Genomic DNA, 13,963 nt, shown 5'->3' on the forward strand with positions numbered 1-13,963 from the left:
GGATGTGCATTCCATGTGCTGTTTTCCGCTCTGTACTTAAACCAATACAAAATTCCAAGGAGAAGATTCACTTCAGTAGCAAAGAATGTCAGGTGATGTTGATTTAAAGAAAACATTAATCAATCCAGATTTGCTTGGAACTGGGCCCAGGTTCACTCAACAGGTTGGTGAACCTTAGCAAATGTTTCTGTGAATCTGTTGTGTGTTTTGACTTTGTAACATGATCTGAAATCATCTGAGTTTCATGTGGTTTTGTTGCGCATGTCTTGGAGCGCTTGTGGGTGAATTTAGGGAGACACAAAGATGTTGTATTTTGCATGATGCAGTAAGGTAAGCAGTATTTCACTTTTAGCGACACTCCCTGAGACCAAACTGAACAACGGTTGATGCTGTCAGCATAGTTTTAAAAGAGATTACCACTGTCTGTCAGTGTTCCAGTGTCTACAGTAGTTTTTATTTCAGAGCCAAGAGACAGTCTTCAAATTGTATTGTAAATAACGGTATCATTAGATTTAGCTGTTACAATTTTTTTCCCTGTTTCTGATAAATGTCAGAATTTTTACTGCTTAGGCATGTGCTGAGTATATTAGGTTTCCTGATGTATACTGGTTTAGAGAAGTTATACAGTGCTAGAAAAAAATTGGACTTTATTTTGAGCCTGTGGATGAACAAATTGTGTTCTAATTACAGTTTGTATCTGAATTCATAAATAGGTATACCCATCCTCCATAAATGAACATAGTTTAAGATTAATCTTCCCCAATCAGGTGAAAACCATTATGAAGTGACCCTTTCTATTAATTTTTTTTCTAGTCCAAGCTAGAGCCCAATAGAGGTGTGAGACACTCAGCACAAGGAACAGAGTCTGATTCATCAGAGGATGTCAAATTCTGCATTCCACTTCAGAGGGAGCAGCAGAATCTTTTTGCTGGAGTTGGGATTTTGGAGAAAAAGACTGGTGGGAGGAGCTGTTCATTTTCTTTTTACACTGTTTTACTGCCTCATAATTAAGACATATTTGTAGATCAGTGTTATGACAAGTAGCTTAGAGAAAAGCAGAAGGATTCATAGAGGGTGGGTCAGTGAGTGTAGCTTGGCTTGGCATATATACAAGGTCAGGCTAGGTAATTTCACTGTCTCTTCTGGTCTTAAACTTGAGGAATCTCTGAAGAAGGAAAAATCAAAGTCTGCAAAGGTAATAAGTAAGAAAAAACCATAACAGGCTGGAGTGTCCTTTAGTACTCCCAAGGTTCTGCCCCTCCTGACCTGTCAGACTGTGGCACAGCCATGAATTGAACAGTCCTGTCAGTCCATTCAGAAGTACAGTAGGAAGGAAGAACAGTTTGCCAATAATATTCAAGTTGAAGCTGACATCTTTATTCTCCTCGGGAAGAGTTGTGTTTGCACCTGCTTCTATCATTGCATTTTTCCACTAAGGTTGTCTCACTTATTTAACTTGACACATGGAGCACCCCTCAGAGGTCTTTGAGATTCAAACCAGCATCAGAAGTGACAGCCCAGATAACGTAGGTAATCATATCGGAGCTTGTGGGACTGCACTGACTATTTTTTAATTGATAATTCCAAGTTTCTATAATAAATTTATTTCTTAATTATGTACGCCATGTCATACATGGTAGCTAATGATTACCAGTAGTTTTATGTTTGCAGCCTAGAAGATATCCTCTTCCTTAACATGTAATCATGACTTTCCTTCCAAATTAAGATTTTCTGAGAAAGAAAATAAACAAAGCCTACACATTAAATACAATTCCTTCCAAATAAAGGAAGATAAATTTAAGGTATTAAATTAAGTGATTTTAATTAGCTGATCATTTCAGGAAGATCATAAAACATTTAAATAACAGCAAAGTTATGTATATTTAAGCAGTTTTATGGAGAATTAAAGTCTTAAATGGTAAATATAAAATGTGAATACAGAAGTTGATAGAGGAATGTTAATTGCTTTTTCTAAGTTTCTCACATGGCCTGGGATGTTATGAGAGGTATCGAGAATTACATTTGTAGTAATAATGTGCTCAATCCAAAGCTTATTAAAGTCCTTGGAATTTTTCCCTGGATTTTAGCAGTCATTGTATGAAAACAACAAATGTTTTCAAATGTCTAATGTCCAATACTGTGGAAGTGGAAGTTACTTACATGCCAGAATTATGTATGTGATGTCAGTATTCTAAAATAATTGTAAATTTCTAATTGAAGTTTCCTTTTAGAAGCCAAGAAATTTAAACAAACTGACCTTAAGAACTTACCCAGTTCCCTTTTAAGCAAATAAAATTACATTTGCAGTTTACATACTAGGAGAAGCTGCAATGTCTGCGCAACAAAATGTGTCAATGAACTCTATTTATCATACACATGAATTTGCACGTCTGTTCATAGCTCACTAGTACTCTTCATTAGAGTACTACATTATAGTTTGATAATAATCAAATGCACAATGTTTGAAACTAATCAAATTCAAATCAGTTGTAGTAAGGCTGTAAGTCAGTCATGATGTATACATTTGTCTAAACTCATTGTAAACCACTTGGAAATGAATATCCCATTGGAAGGAGAATCACAGAAAGTGGACATCAGCAGAAGGTTTCCTTAATTCCTTGAAACTATTTGTTGTTCTGGGAGAACCTGAAAGAACCATGGCCACATCTCTTCCAGCATGAGTATCAGGATTTGGATGGAAGTGGTAGCTTTCCATGCAAGCATTTTACTCCATGTAGACATAGGAATCACGTTGCAGGGACAACTGTTCCACCAGCAGTGAAAAAGGAGTGGGATTGCCATCATCTGGGTTTCCTTATGACTACATTGTTGTAACTGTACAAGGAACAAATAATTTAAGGGACTTGTAGTTCTGACTGCCCAAGGGAAGAACCAAGAAGAAACAGTTTTTTTCTCCATAACAGGTTTACCCCCACCACTGGAATGATTTATTTCAGAATTTAGTAGTAGATCAGAAAGTGCAGTGTTTCATAGAACCATAGAACAGTTTGTGTTGGGAGGGACCTTAAAGCTCATCCAGTTCCAACCCCCTGCCATTGGCAGGGGCACCTTCCTCTAGACCAAGTTTCTCCAAGCCCCTGTGTCCAACCTGGCCTTGAACACTGCCAGGGATGGGGAAGCCACAGCTTCTCTGGGCACCCTGTGTCAGCGCCTCAGCACCCTCACAGGGAAGAGCTTCTTCCTAATGTCTAACCTAAATCTCTTCTTTGTCAGTTTAAAGCCATTTCGCCTTGTCCTTGTTTGTTTTTATTTGATCAGTAGTGAGACAACTTCCATTGCTCTTTATTGTAAAAAGGTGTCCTGATGCAGATGAATGTGCCCTGGCAGGTAACCTGGGGTGAGGTATCCATGTGTCTGGTGTCTCAATGGCTGGAAGAGGTGATGCCTGACCTTAAAGGCTGTATAGAGCCACCACAAGCATTTCTGGGACAGGGACGTGCATGGAACCAGAGTTCAGCCTTATGGAGAAGCTGCCCTGCCAGTCTGCGTGAGAGAAAGGATGAAGCCATTGTAAACCTGGTCTTTTCTTCTTCAAAGCATGTAACATTATGCACAGTCTGAGGCACGCGATCTAGAATGTTGCTATGCCTCTGTTTCTTCAGCTGTTGGATGGGGATATTATTATGCTCTTGTCTCGGATGCTGAGAGGGTTAATTAATTATGCTTATGAAACCCTTTGAGATTCTCAGATGAAAGGTGGCTTTAGAATTGTTAGGTGTTATTATAAGAAAAAAGAATGATTTTATTGCTTCATGTTAATGGTTAACATCTGCACCACAAAACCTGCTTGATCACATAAAGATTCTGCTAAGCATTTAATCCTAATTTGCAGGCTGATGCATATTCATTTTATTTAGAAGATTAATTTAGTCATCAAAGGTTAATCTGCCTCGGGTTTGTAATTAGACAGAGCAGTGACTTGGCGTCTCTGGGCTCACCCTGGTTGCACTGGGTTTTTGGGGTGGGCAGGGCTGTAACTGTCACCAGTTTTCACTTCCAGCTACTGCTCGGTGAAGGCTTAGTTTTTGGAGAAGTTAAATGGTGAATGGGGAAAGCGTTGGCCAGTTCAGAGATGAAAAACAACAGGAGATGAACAGGCAGATGAACAACCCCCGTGTAGTGAATCTCAGAATGCTGGTGTTTACTCAATGAGATGTCAGGGGACTAAGTGTGTGTGTGGAGGGGGGGGGTTAATATCTGTATGTAAAAATGTTTAACAGATTTCACAATACTTTGCTGTGCGAGTCCTGCCCCTCACACAAAATTACTGAATAGCAGTATGCAGAAAGTGTCTGAAATGGAAAACTGTGAGGCTTTCTGCTGAACATGTCAGATTTTAACATTTAGCTGATGTTAGGAGACACTGTTAGAAGGCTAACGTGGCGTGTGACAATGTGACCTGTATCTGCTTGTCCCCCTGAAAATTAAGCCTTTTGTGCTCAAGGTTGGCTCCTTTAATCAAATGACACTAAAGAAAATGTGGTCTTTGTGGAGAATGAAAATGATGTTTCCTTCGCAGGTACACCAGAAGGCATCTTTAATTACTGTTTATAAAGCTGGCTGTTACTTAAGTGTGAAGGATTATTAACGGCATGGAGTTGTCTTTTGAAGTAAGGAAGAACAGTTGCTGCTGCTTTGTCATGCCCTTACCTTTCCCCTGTTGCAAAGATCCAAGAGGGTGTGTGCTGCACGCTGCTGTGCTTCAGCAGTGTTGTTAGACAGCGAGGCAGCCTCCAGCTGCAGAAACATCGGGTGATGGAAGGCCAGCACAACGCGGAACGTGCTCAGCCTCACTGTACTAGTGTGTCTATAAAGATGTGATCAGTGGAGATAGGGTTGTCAAAGGGCAGCTGTGTGACTTAGTGATCCAGCTCAGGCTGGGTCCTTGGGTGGGAAGTTCAGTGTGCTGGACAGGAGTGAGAAGGTGCAGGTGAAAACCTTGCAAAGTGAAAATTTGTCTTAAGAATAGTGCTTTACTCAAAGTGAAATCAGTACGTGCTGTGAAATAAGTACTGCAAATGAAAATCGTGATACTAGAATTTAGGAAGTTGGCCAAACTTTTACATTTCAGTGCAGCTTGGTGTTGGTTGAGTTCAGAATCCAGATTCTAGGAGGTTTTTGCTTCCCCCCCCAGCTCAGTTCTCACATCTCTATTATTATTTGCCAGTTTCCCCCTCCTCTTTCTGGTGCAGAACTTGAGAAGCATCCAAGAAGGGATTTTGGAGACCATAAACAGATTTTAATTGAGAGCAGCCCTAAGTCAAGTTACGTGCCAGCTTGACTATCAGAATATAAATGAAACCCTCATTGTATTGTATTTTAATTACTGTGAAGAACAAGTGGCCTAACATGACAAAGCTTTTAACTTAGCAGTTATTTGATAGCTGGTAAGGTAATTTTAGATGGACGATTACAGCTGTGGCTTCTTGTCTTCTTTGCTTTCATTTTTACTTACCTAATGACTGTTCACTGATTTGCCATTCAGACTTGAGGTGAACTTCTAATTCAGTTGCTTATAAACTGAGAGGCCTGTTATTGAAATCAGACTTGCTATTTCCAGTTTAAAGGGCAGAGAAGTTTCTGGTGTTTTGAAGGAAGTTAAGTGTGTTTTGGACGATTTGCAAGCTGCAGGGTGACCCACTGCTGGTCAACTGTAAGCACTTGTCACTTTGTTCTTTACAATGAAGATAACCAGCCATGCCATGAGAGTTTGTGGTGGCAATTCACTGCAACTGGGGGGAAAAGAAAAACCCACTGCTGGTCAACTGTAAGCACTTGTCACTTTGTTCTTTACAATGAAGATAACCAGCCATGCCATGAGAGTTTGTGGTGGCAATTCACTGCAACTGGGGGGAAAAGAAAAACCCAAACAGCAAGAATACTTGTCACTCTAAGCAAATACTGGAACAGTGTTAGTTGCTGTTAAATCATTCAAGCCCTTCTGTTCTATGTAAGAGACTTAGAGTGAAATTAAACACACGTTTGCCACAGATTTTAGACTGTTTCTGCTTAGTTGTCTCCTCAACCTGAGCCTTTAGCAGCTTCACTTGCATCTTAATGTTGAGCTGATTTGTATGAATGGTAGATAGGTACTACGAAAATGTGGACTGTGAGCTTCATCTGTCATCCCTGCCACTGTATCCCTGACTTCAGTGAGCTTCCAGAGGAATGAGTCTGGCCCACAAGACGATGTGAACTGTCAAGAAGACAAACCTTGTTCTCATCCATTTGAAATGTTTGTGGGAAAGAATGCCCTAAATATTTAGCAGGTTGTGTAATTTGAGAGGCAGTGCAGGGGGTTTTTTTAATTTTATTTTTCCCCCTACCTTTCCATTTTCTTTATTAAATAGAGGAAAACCTTGCCTTAGGCCCAGTGTGCTTATGACAGGGAAAAAAATACCTGCCAGAATCTCCATTATTGCTCAGGCCTGTATATATTGTTATTGCTCTTGTATTTGTAATAGCAAAAGGTGACTATGCCTTTTATGAAAAATTCTGTTTGCAGAAAAATAGCCTCTTCCCTGCACCTTTCCCAAAACCAGCACAGTGCATAAAGAATCCGGGAGGGTTTCTGTTTGCTCAGTTAATGCAGCAGGGCTCATAGCAGCATGTGTGTAAGGACTGGTCTCGTGTGCAATAGCTGGCCACTGGAGTGACGTGCCTGAGTGATGCAGAACTTGGAATCAGGAGAAAGCAGAGATGTTTTAAGCCAGTTTGGCTTCCCTTCACTTGATTCCTTTGGGAGTCAGTGCAGCTGCAAAAAGAGTGTCAGTTAAATCTCCTAGAGACCACCCTATTTTCTGGTGATCAGGAAACCTAATGTGGAACTTGAGTGCTTCAAGCTTCAGATGTCCCCGCTAAGGTCCCCTATTTCAGCACTCCTGAAAGGCAGCCAAACTGATTGCTTGCAACAACCACCAACAAAGATCTTGTCCCTTCATATTTAGACTGCAGGGAGCTGCAATGAGTCATCCTTGGGTGGAGAGGGAAGATCCTCCACCCAGATTGCCAGCTCAAGCTTGCCACTGGTTTATCTTGTGGTCTTAGGCAATGTGTTAAGTTCTGCTTCTGGAAGACCTCAGGGTTAAACTCTTAAATCAAAATTGCATTGCCCATCACCACTATATATTCATGTCTGACTGCTACCCATTGAAGTCATACATGTGCTAGGACCCTGAGAGACACCCATGTCTGTACGTTAGCTGAGGTTTTTTACATTTGACACATAGAAAGGCATAGCACAATGCTCATGAATAATGCTGAGTATGGGGATAGTCTCTCTGCACTCAGTGGGGCCATTCATATGTGTGCTTAATGGAAGGTCCCAGTCTGTCTATGCAAAAGCTCACATTTATGCGCCATTGAAGCTGCATAGCACTGCCCATGAAAGTCAGCATTTTTTAAGGCTTTTAGAGCATTCTTACCATTCCTCCCTTGTGCAGGATGATTTTGAAGCAGATTTTTTTTCTTTTTTGACTAGGATAGTTTAGGCTGTAGGTCCCTGACAGTGGTATCTTTCTCTCAAATAACTATGCCAACCCCAAGACTGGTTGCTGGTACCTTCAAAGGATGAGAAGCCAGCACCTCTGTTGGCTGGCAAGCCTTCTGTGCTACTGGGTGCTTCTCTTTCCCAGCAGAAAGAACTGTGCTTTCTGCCTTTGCCCTTGCCTAAGGGTGAGTTGTCCTTATTTACAGTTACCCTGTGGGCACAGGAAGTGATATTATATAAGAAATCATTTTGCAAGCCTATTTCTACTAACCATTGCCACTCCTACCATAATAGCAGACAGATTCAATATACACGATTCATGTTTCTGTTATTTTTCTGCTACAGTTTGCATGTGTTTTCCATTTAATTACAGTATATGAATTTTGTGTATCTCATTTTTTTTCCCTTCTTGCATTCAAAGTTGAATTTGATATCTGTGATATACAGATAAGCCTGTGGTAAGTCGTTTGATGCACTTTACCGTCTTAGGTCTGAGTCTCTGCAAATCTCTCAAGTGTTCTGAATATTTTCCAGCTTTGTTGGTGATGCAACAGTATCTGGGATACTACTGTAGTGGTTTCATTAGACGGAAGAGTATCTCAAGCATTTAAAGAAACTTTGCTTAACAACATTAAAGACACCGAAACTTGTCATAACCTTTTAGTTATTAGAGAACTCTGCATCATTATATCTCAAAGCAAATTGCAAAGGACTGTGGAGAGGGAGAAAACTGAGGTGTTATGTTAAGAGGTGACCAGGATACTACCAACAGAGTAGTTACAACACTGAAATAGGACCAGACTTTTGTGACTGAAACATTTAATGAGAAGCATGTCTCAAAATAATTTTTGCTTGGTGAACTTGTGGTGTGCTACTCATTGGATTTTTTCTTTATCAATATGTATTACCATGTTTGAATTGAGCTTGTTGTAAAGCTTTAAAAAGGAGATTTCAGTTCAAGTTTTGCATGAAAGAGGCCAGGTAAGATGGACAGAAACAGGATTTTCTGATAGCATTCACTCAATGTTTGCTCATATTGTATTTTAAACTGAATTACTGGAAATCTTGCTAACAGTGAGCTCTGCCTTCTCTGTAACTTTCCATGTGTTTCAGAAAGAGTTGAATTATTCTGCCACTTACCAAGAAGAAAAAAAACAGTATAAGAGCATTGCCTTAATGTATGTGTTTGGATTTATATTGCCATCCTGAAAGCAGAATTTTCCCATGTGAATGTAGAAGTATCATGGTGACTCTCCCCAGCTAATATTCAAGTCTCACTTTTTCTGAGCACATTGTCTGGGTGTAATGTCTTCTACGAATCGATCAACTGCACAAATGACACGTATTAAAAAAATGGGTAAATGCCTACTTAGTTAACACATAGCCCACAAAGGTTTTGAAGGCTTTATGTACTCTATTGAGTAAGTAACTATAAATAAAGCAGACTATTAAGAAATCTTTAAATGTGCATTATGCCATCAAACTATGCTATTTGGAAAGAGCTGTGGTGTTTGAGAAAAATTATACATGTTTTTAACAGCTGTCCAAATGCATATTTACACATACTTTAAGATGTACATAAAGCTATCCCCATGGCAATTCCTGGGCCCGCAACAAGCTTTATTAATCATTCTTTGAGTACAGTATTTTTAGTAGCCTAAACAGTATGAGTAGACAGGAGGCAGCTAATCATAGGGAGAAATGCTGATTTCAAGGGAGCGACAATACAACAATGTCTTTGAACTTAAAGGTCAGGATGTGTAAAGTCACTTTGAACTTACTTCTCACACAACCGTCAGTAGCAAATGGCAAAATATTGATATGGGATGTATGAAATATCCCTGTATGGTGAGTGGACAGGAATTTGTAGAACATACAGGTTTTTAGTACTGGTTATTCAGCCAGGTGACTAAAGAGATATTTCTCTTGCTGAGAATTCATAGCAGCTCATTCCAGTATCTGAAGGGGGGTCTATAGGGATGCTGGGGAGGGACTCTTCATTAGGGACTGTAGTGATAGGACAAGGTGTAATGGGTTAAAACCTAAACAGGGGAAGTTTAGATTGGATATGAGGAGGAAATTGTTTCCTGTTAGGGTGGTGAGGCACTGGAATGGGTTGTCCAGGGAGGTTGTGAATGCTCCATCTCTGGCAGTGTTCAAGACCAGGTTGGATGATGCCTTCTGTGATATGGTTTAGTGTGAGGTGTCCCTGCCCATGGCAGGGGGATTGGAATTTGATGATCTTAAGGTCCTTTCCAGCCCTAACTATTCTAAGATTCTACGATTCTAACTCTCCTAGGCCAGTTCCAGCTGGAATTTGCACTAAGGCTATTATCTCTGAAGGTTGCTTTTTTTTTTTTCATTACTTGATGTCATCTATGACCTGCAGATAAGTTTTGGATTTTGGATTCCCTAGACTCAGAAGCATCTAGTGTCCTAATTCCTGTTCAGTCCATAAGGACCAGAATCTACATGCTTCTTCTGGCTTCGTTTTTTAACAGGGGTATAGTACGATACTTGAAAGGCAGAATTTCTTTAGATAAGAAGCTTCAGAGTAGGGACCTTACTTTCCTGCTTGCCTCTGATGTTATCAAGCATTAATCCTAGTTAAGTAAGGATTAATGTTCAAACATGAGCAGGCTAGTGAAGTATCTTTTTTGGCTGCAGAGGAGACCTGGCAGTCTCCCTCTGCCTGCCTTTGGATCATTTTATAGACCTCATTTACATAAGCCACTTTACCTGTGAGTGGGGTGGAGGTTTCTGTATGGGATTATTAGCTTCTCCCAGTGTCACTGAGGAACAGGACTGGGATCTCACCTGCATCCAAGAATAATGCCCTGCAAAATCATTTTTTAGTTGCAAAGCTATGGAACCAAGTTCTCTGACTCTCTATCAGCTGGAAAGCTGTTTTGGATTTCACCAGCTTGTTTTATCACGTTAGAGAGCTCCTGTGTTAAGAAGACTTAGCTTAAGCAATCCTCTTAGTGTTCCTGTGAGATGTGGTTATATTTTAAATACAGTAAGTCAATCTGTTGTCCATCTCTCATGGGCAGCTTCATCAGGCCCCATGGGGCAAAGTTAATAGAATCTTGTATTATCTAAAGGCCCCTTTACAAGCAGCACCACTTAGTTTTCAGCTCTGCTGCTTATTTGCTAATTCCCATCTTCTTGCAAAACTTTCTAGGTACTCCTCTGGCACTCCGATTTCTTTATCTGACTTTCTGGGAGTGAACATGGCCCATAAAGACTCTTTTCCTTTTGGACATTTGTCAATTTTACCAATGAAAAGAATGTCTTTGGATAGTTATCAGAAGCTGGAGCTGAAAACATGTTTGCAATTACTGATGACATAGCTGTTTCTATTTGCTGCTCTCTCTTTTAATTCCAAAAAGTGATATTTTATTTGGCAGTAGATATAAGAAAATATGTCACTGTGTATAATTACAAAATGCTGTTCATTTCTGTCTTGTAACTGTGGGGGGTTAGTTGGTACAATACATTTGGTTCATTCTTGGCTCGCTCAACTGCATGACACACATTTAAATGTCTTATTAATTATCATGTTAATATTCATCACCATGTTAATTGCCATGGGATCATATAATTCTGCATGCCTCCAAATTGATGTTCAAATGTATATGCAAGCATGAAAAAAACCCCACTTAATGATTTCTTAGGACTCTTCACTAGGCCTGACATAAAATCACGTTGCATTCATTTTCTTCCAGGAGACTTGTTTTTTTTCAACAGACTTTAACCCCACCATGATATTTGCTACAAAACAAGATTCATCCCTGTGAATGGGCTTTGCAAAAGCTGCTTCAAACGTTCCTTGTGCTTTCAACCAGATTCTAAATACAAATCCTCAGCACTAGCTTTACTTTAATTTCCTAGGTTGCATCTGCCATCTCATCAGAGCAATCTGACTGTACACCACACTGAAGAAACTGCATAATATGTCTAGTGGCTTGGATTTTTCACTTGATATAGAACAAATACATGAATAATAGCTCTATAAGTATCTGTGATTTTTTTTAGTAGATAGCAAATTGTTTTGCAAGAGAAAATTCTACTAGAAACAGCAACTTGGAAACAGCGAATTTGTGGGTTAAAAGGTGAACCTCGATTTAAATGCTCATTGCCCAGGGATTTAAAAGAAAAGGCTTGTTACAAATATTTTGGGCTCAACCTCCTGTAAGCACAGACCATCCTTACCTGAAGCCTGTGAAATCAGTGGGAATTTTTCACTCTCTGTAAGTGCATATCAGGTTTCTAATGCATGTGTCTGTATGAAAGAGAGAAGGCATATAGCAGCTGTAATAATACTCTGTTTTTTTCCATAAAATGGGCTCATCCGAGGCAGACTTGTCTGTTTCTGAAAATGCCTTTGGTTCTAAGCGACTGCATCTGCTGCAGTTTGTAGATGGTTGGGTTATTTTCATTAATCCTGGTGAAGTTTTCAAAGGTTTTGGATACATTCATTATCCACTTATCTTAGAGAACACACGGCATTCAGGGAAGAGAGGGTGGCTTTAACTTCTTGCCTCAGAGCAGGTGTAAAGGCAATGTCATGAAACCAGTGTGGCACCACAACACTGAAAATGTTATTGTAGTGCAAGAACAGCTCCCTGCCAAAGTCCCTGTAGAGCAGTATATCTCGAGGTCAGGTACGTTCTGCAATCGTCACAAAACAGCCATGTAAATGAATTGTACGGGCCTAGCTCTGCTGTCATTGACATTTTTTCCCAAGTAAATACTAAGGCTATTTGGAGAAAATTCCACTGACAATTTGGTGGATAAAGAACTGGATGGATGGCCGCACACAAAGAGTTGTGGTCAATGGCTCCATGTCCAGCTGGAGACCAGTAACGAGTGGTGTCCCTCAGGGATCAGTGTTGGGACCGGTCTTGTTCAACATCTTTGTCGCTGACATGGACAGTGGGATTGAGTGCGCCCTCAGCAAGTTTGCCGATGACACCAAGCTGTGTGGTTCGGTTGATACCCTGGAGGGAAGGAATGCCATCCAGAGGGACCTTGACACGCTTGTGAGGTGGGCTGATGCCAACCTCATGAAGTTTAACCATGATAAGTGCAAGGTCCTACACCTGGGTCAGAGCAATCCCAGGCACAGCTACAGGTTGGGCAGAGAAGAGATTCAGAGCAGCCCTGCGGAGAAGGACTTGGAGGTGTTGGTTGATGAGAAAATGAACATGAGCCGGCTTCAGTGTGCGCTCACAGCCCAGAAAGCAACTGTATCCTGGGCTGCATCAAAAGGAGCGTGACCAGCAGGTCGAAGGAGGTGATCCTGCCCCTCTACTCTGCTCTTGTGAGACCTCACCTGGAGCATTGTGCGCAGTTCTGGGGTCCTCAACATAAAAAGGACATGGAACTGTTGGAACAAGTCCAGAGGAGGCCACGAGGATGATCAGGGGACTGGAGCACCTCCTGTATGAAGACAGGCTGAGAAAGTTGGGTCTGTTCAGCCTGGAGAAGAGAAGGCTGCGTGGAGACCTCATAGCAGCCTTCCAGTATCTGAAAGGGGCCTATAGGGATGCTGGGGAGGGACTCTTCATTAGGGACTGTAGTGATAGGACAAGGGGTAATGGGTTCAAACTTAAACAGGGGAAGTTTAGATTGGATTTAAGGAAGAAATTATTTCCTGTTAGGGTGGTGAGGCACTGGAATGAGTTGCCCAGGGAGGTTGTGAATGCTCCATCTCTGGCAGTGTTCAAGGCCAGGTTGGACAGAGCCTTGGGTGAGATGGTTTAGCGTGAGATGTCCCTGCCCATGGCAGGGGGGGTTGGAACTAGATGATCTTAAGGTCCTTTCCAACCCCAACTTTTCCATGATTCTCTGACTATTCTATAAGAATCCCCACACCTAAACAGATTTAGAGCTACTTTTAGCTAGGATTTACTACTCTTGGTTCTAGATGGCAGCATAACCCTTCTCAAACTATCCGAGTTACATGGGGTACGTCTACCCTCTGTAATTAAGTGCAAAGCTACCTGAGTTACTTCTAGATAGGCTAGACCTGGAATCAGTGCAGCTGCATCAGCTTGTTCAGAAAGCAGAACTGCTAAAACAGGGCCACTGCTGCTGCTGGGGTGTGAGTTGGTGTCCCTCCAAGGCTGTGGAGACACATCCACTTGTTCAGACATTGTTCCGTCTGTTCATGTGCAGTCGTGTGTTTTTGTGTGCCTGAGCTTCACTTACTAGGATAGGACTCTTTTTCACTGGGTCTTTCTCTTTGGGCATAGTGTAAGCACTTTTAAGGCATAGATGAACACCTACCAATTTGTGTATTGTCTGTGATAGTGAGCTCTGCTGGTGAAAGACACCAACATTATTGCTGCTACATTATTATCATTATTACTATTATTATTATTACTACTTTTATTATTATCATCATCATCATCATGAACACATATTCAAAAGCCATAAAGCTAATAT

At 40.9% G+C, this 13,963-nt stretch overlaps 1 protein-coding gene across 1 annotated transcript in view; it reads right to left on the reverse strand.

Moving 5' to 3' along the window:
• Positions 1 to 12,326, reverse strand: part of DYNLRB2 (dynein light chain roadblock-type 2) — a 199,497-nt gene extending 187,171 nt beyond the window's left edge. Inside the window, exon 1 of the mRNA XM_061475039.1 lies at positions 12,323 to 12,326. Coding sequence (XP_061331023.1) covers positions 12,323 to 12,324 — 2 coding nt within the window. The 5' untranslated portion in view covers positions 12,325 to 12,326. The remainder of the gene's footprint in view (positions 1 to 12,322) is intronic.
• Between the last annotated feature and the right edge of the window lie 1,637 nt (positions 12,327 to 13,963).

This window comes from Pezoporus flaviventris, unplaced genomic scaffold (genome assembly GCF_033815535.1).
Source record: "Pezoporus flaviventris isolate CSIRO_AGI_PZ_B2104156 unplaced genomic scaffold, CSIRO_AGI_Pfla_v1 ptg000082l, whole genome shotgun sequence".
NCBI lineage: Eukaryota > Metazoa > Chordata > Aves > Psittaciformes > Psittacidae > Pezoporus > Pezoporus flaviventris.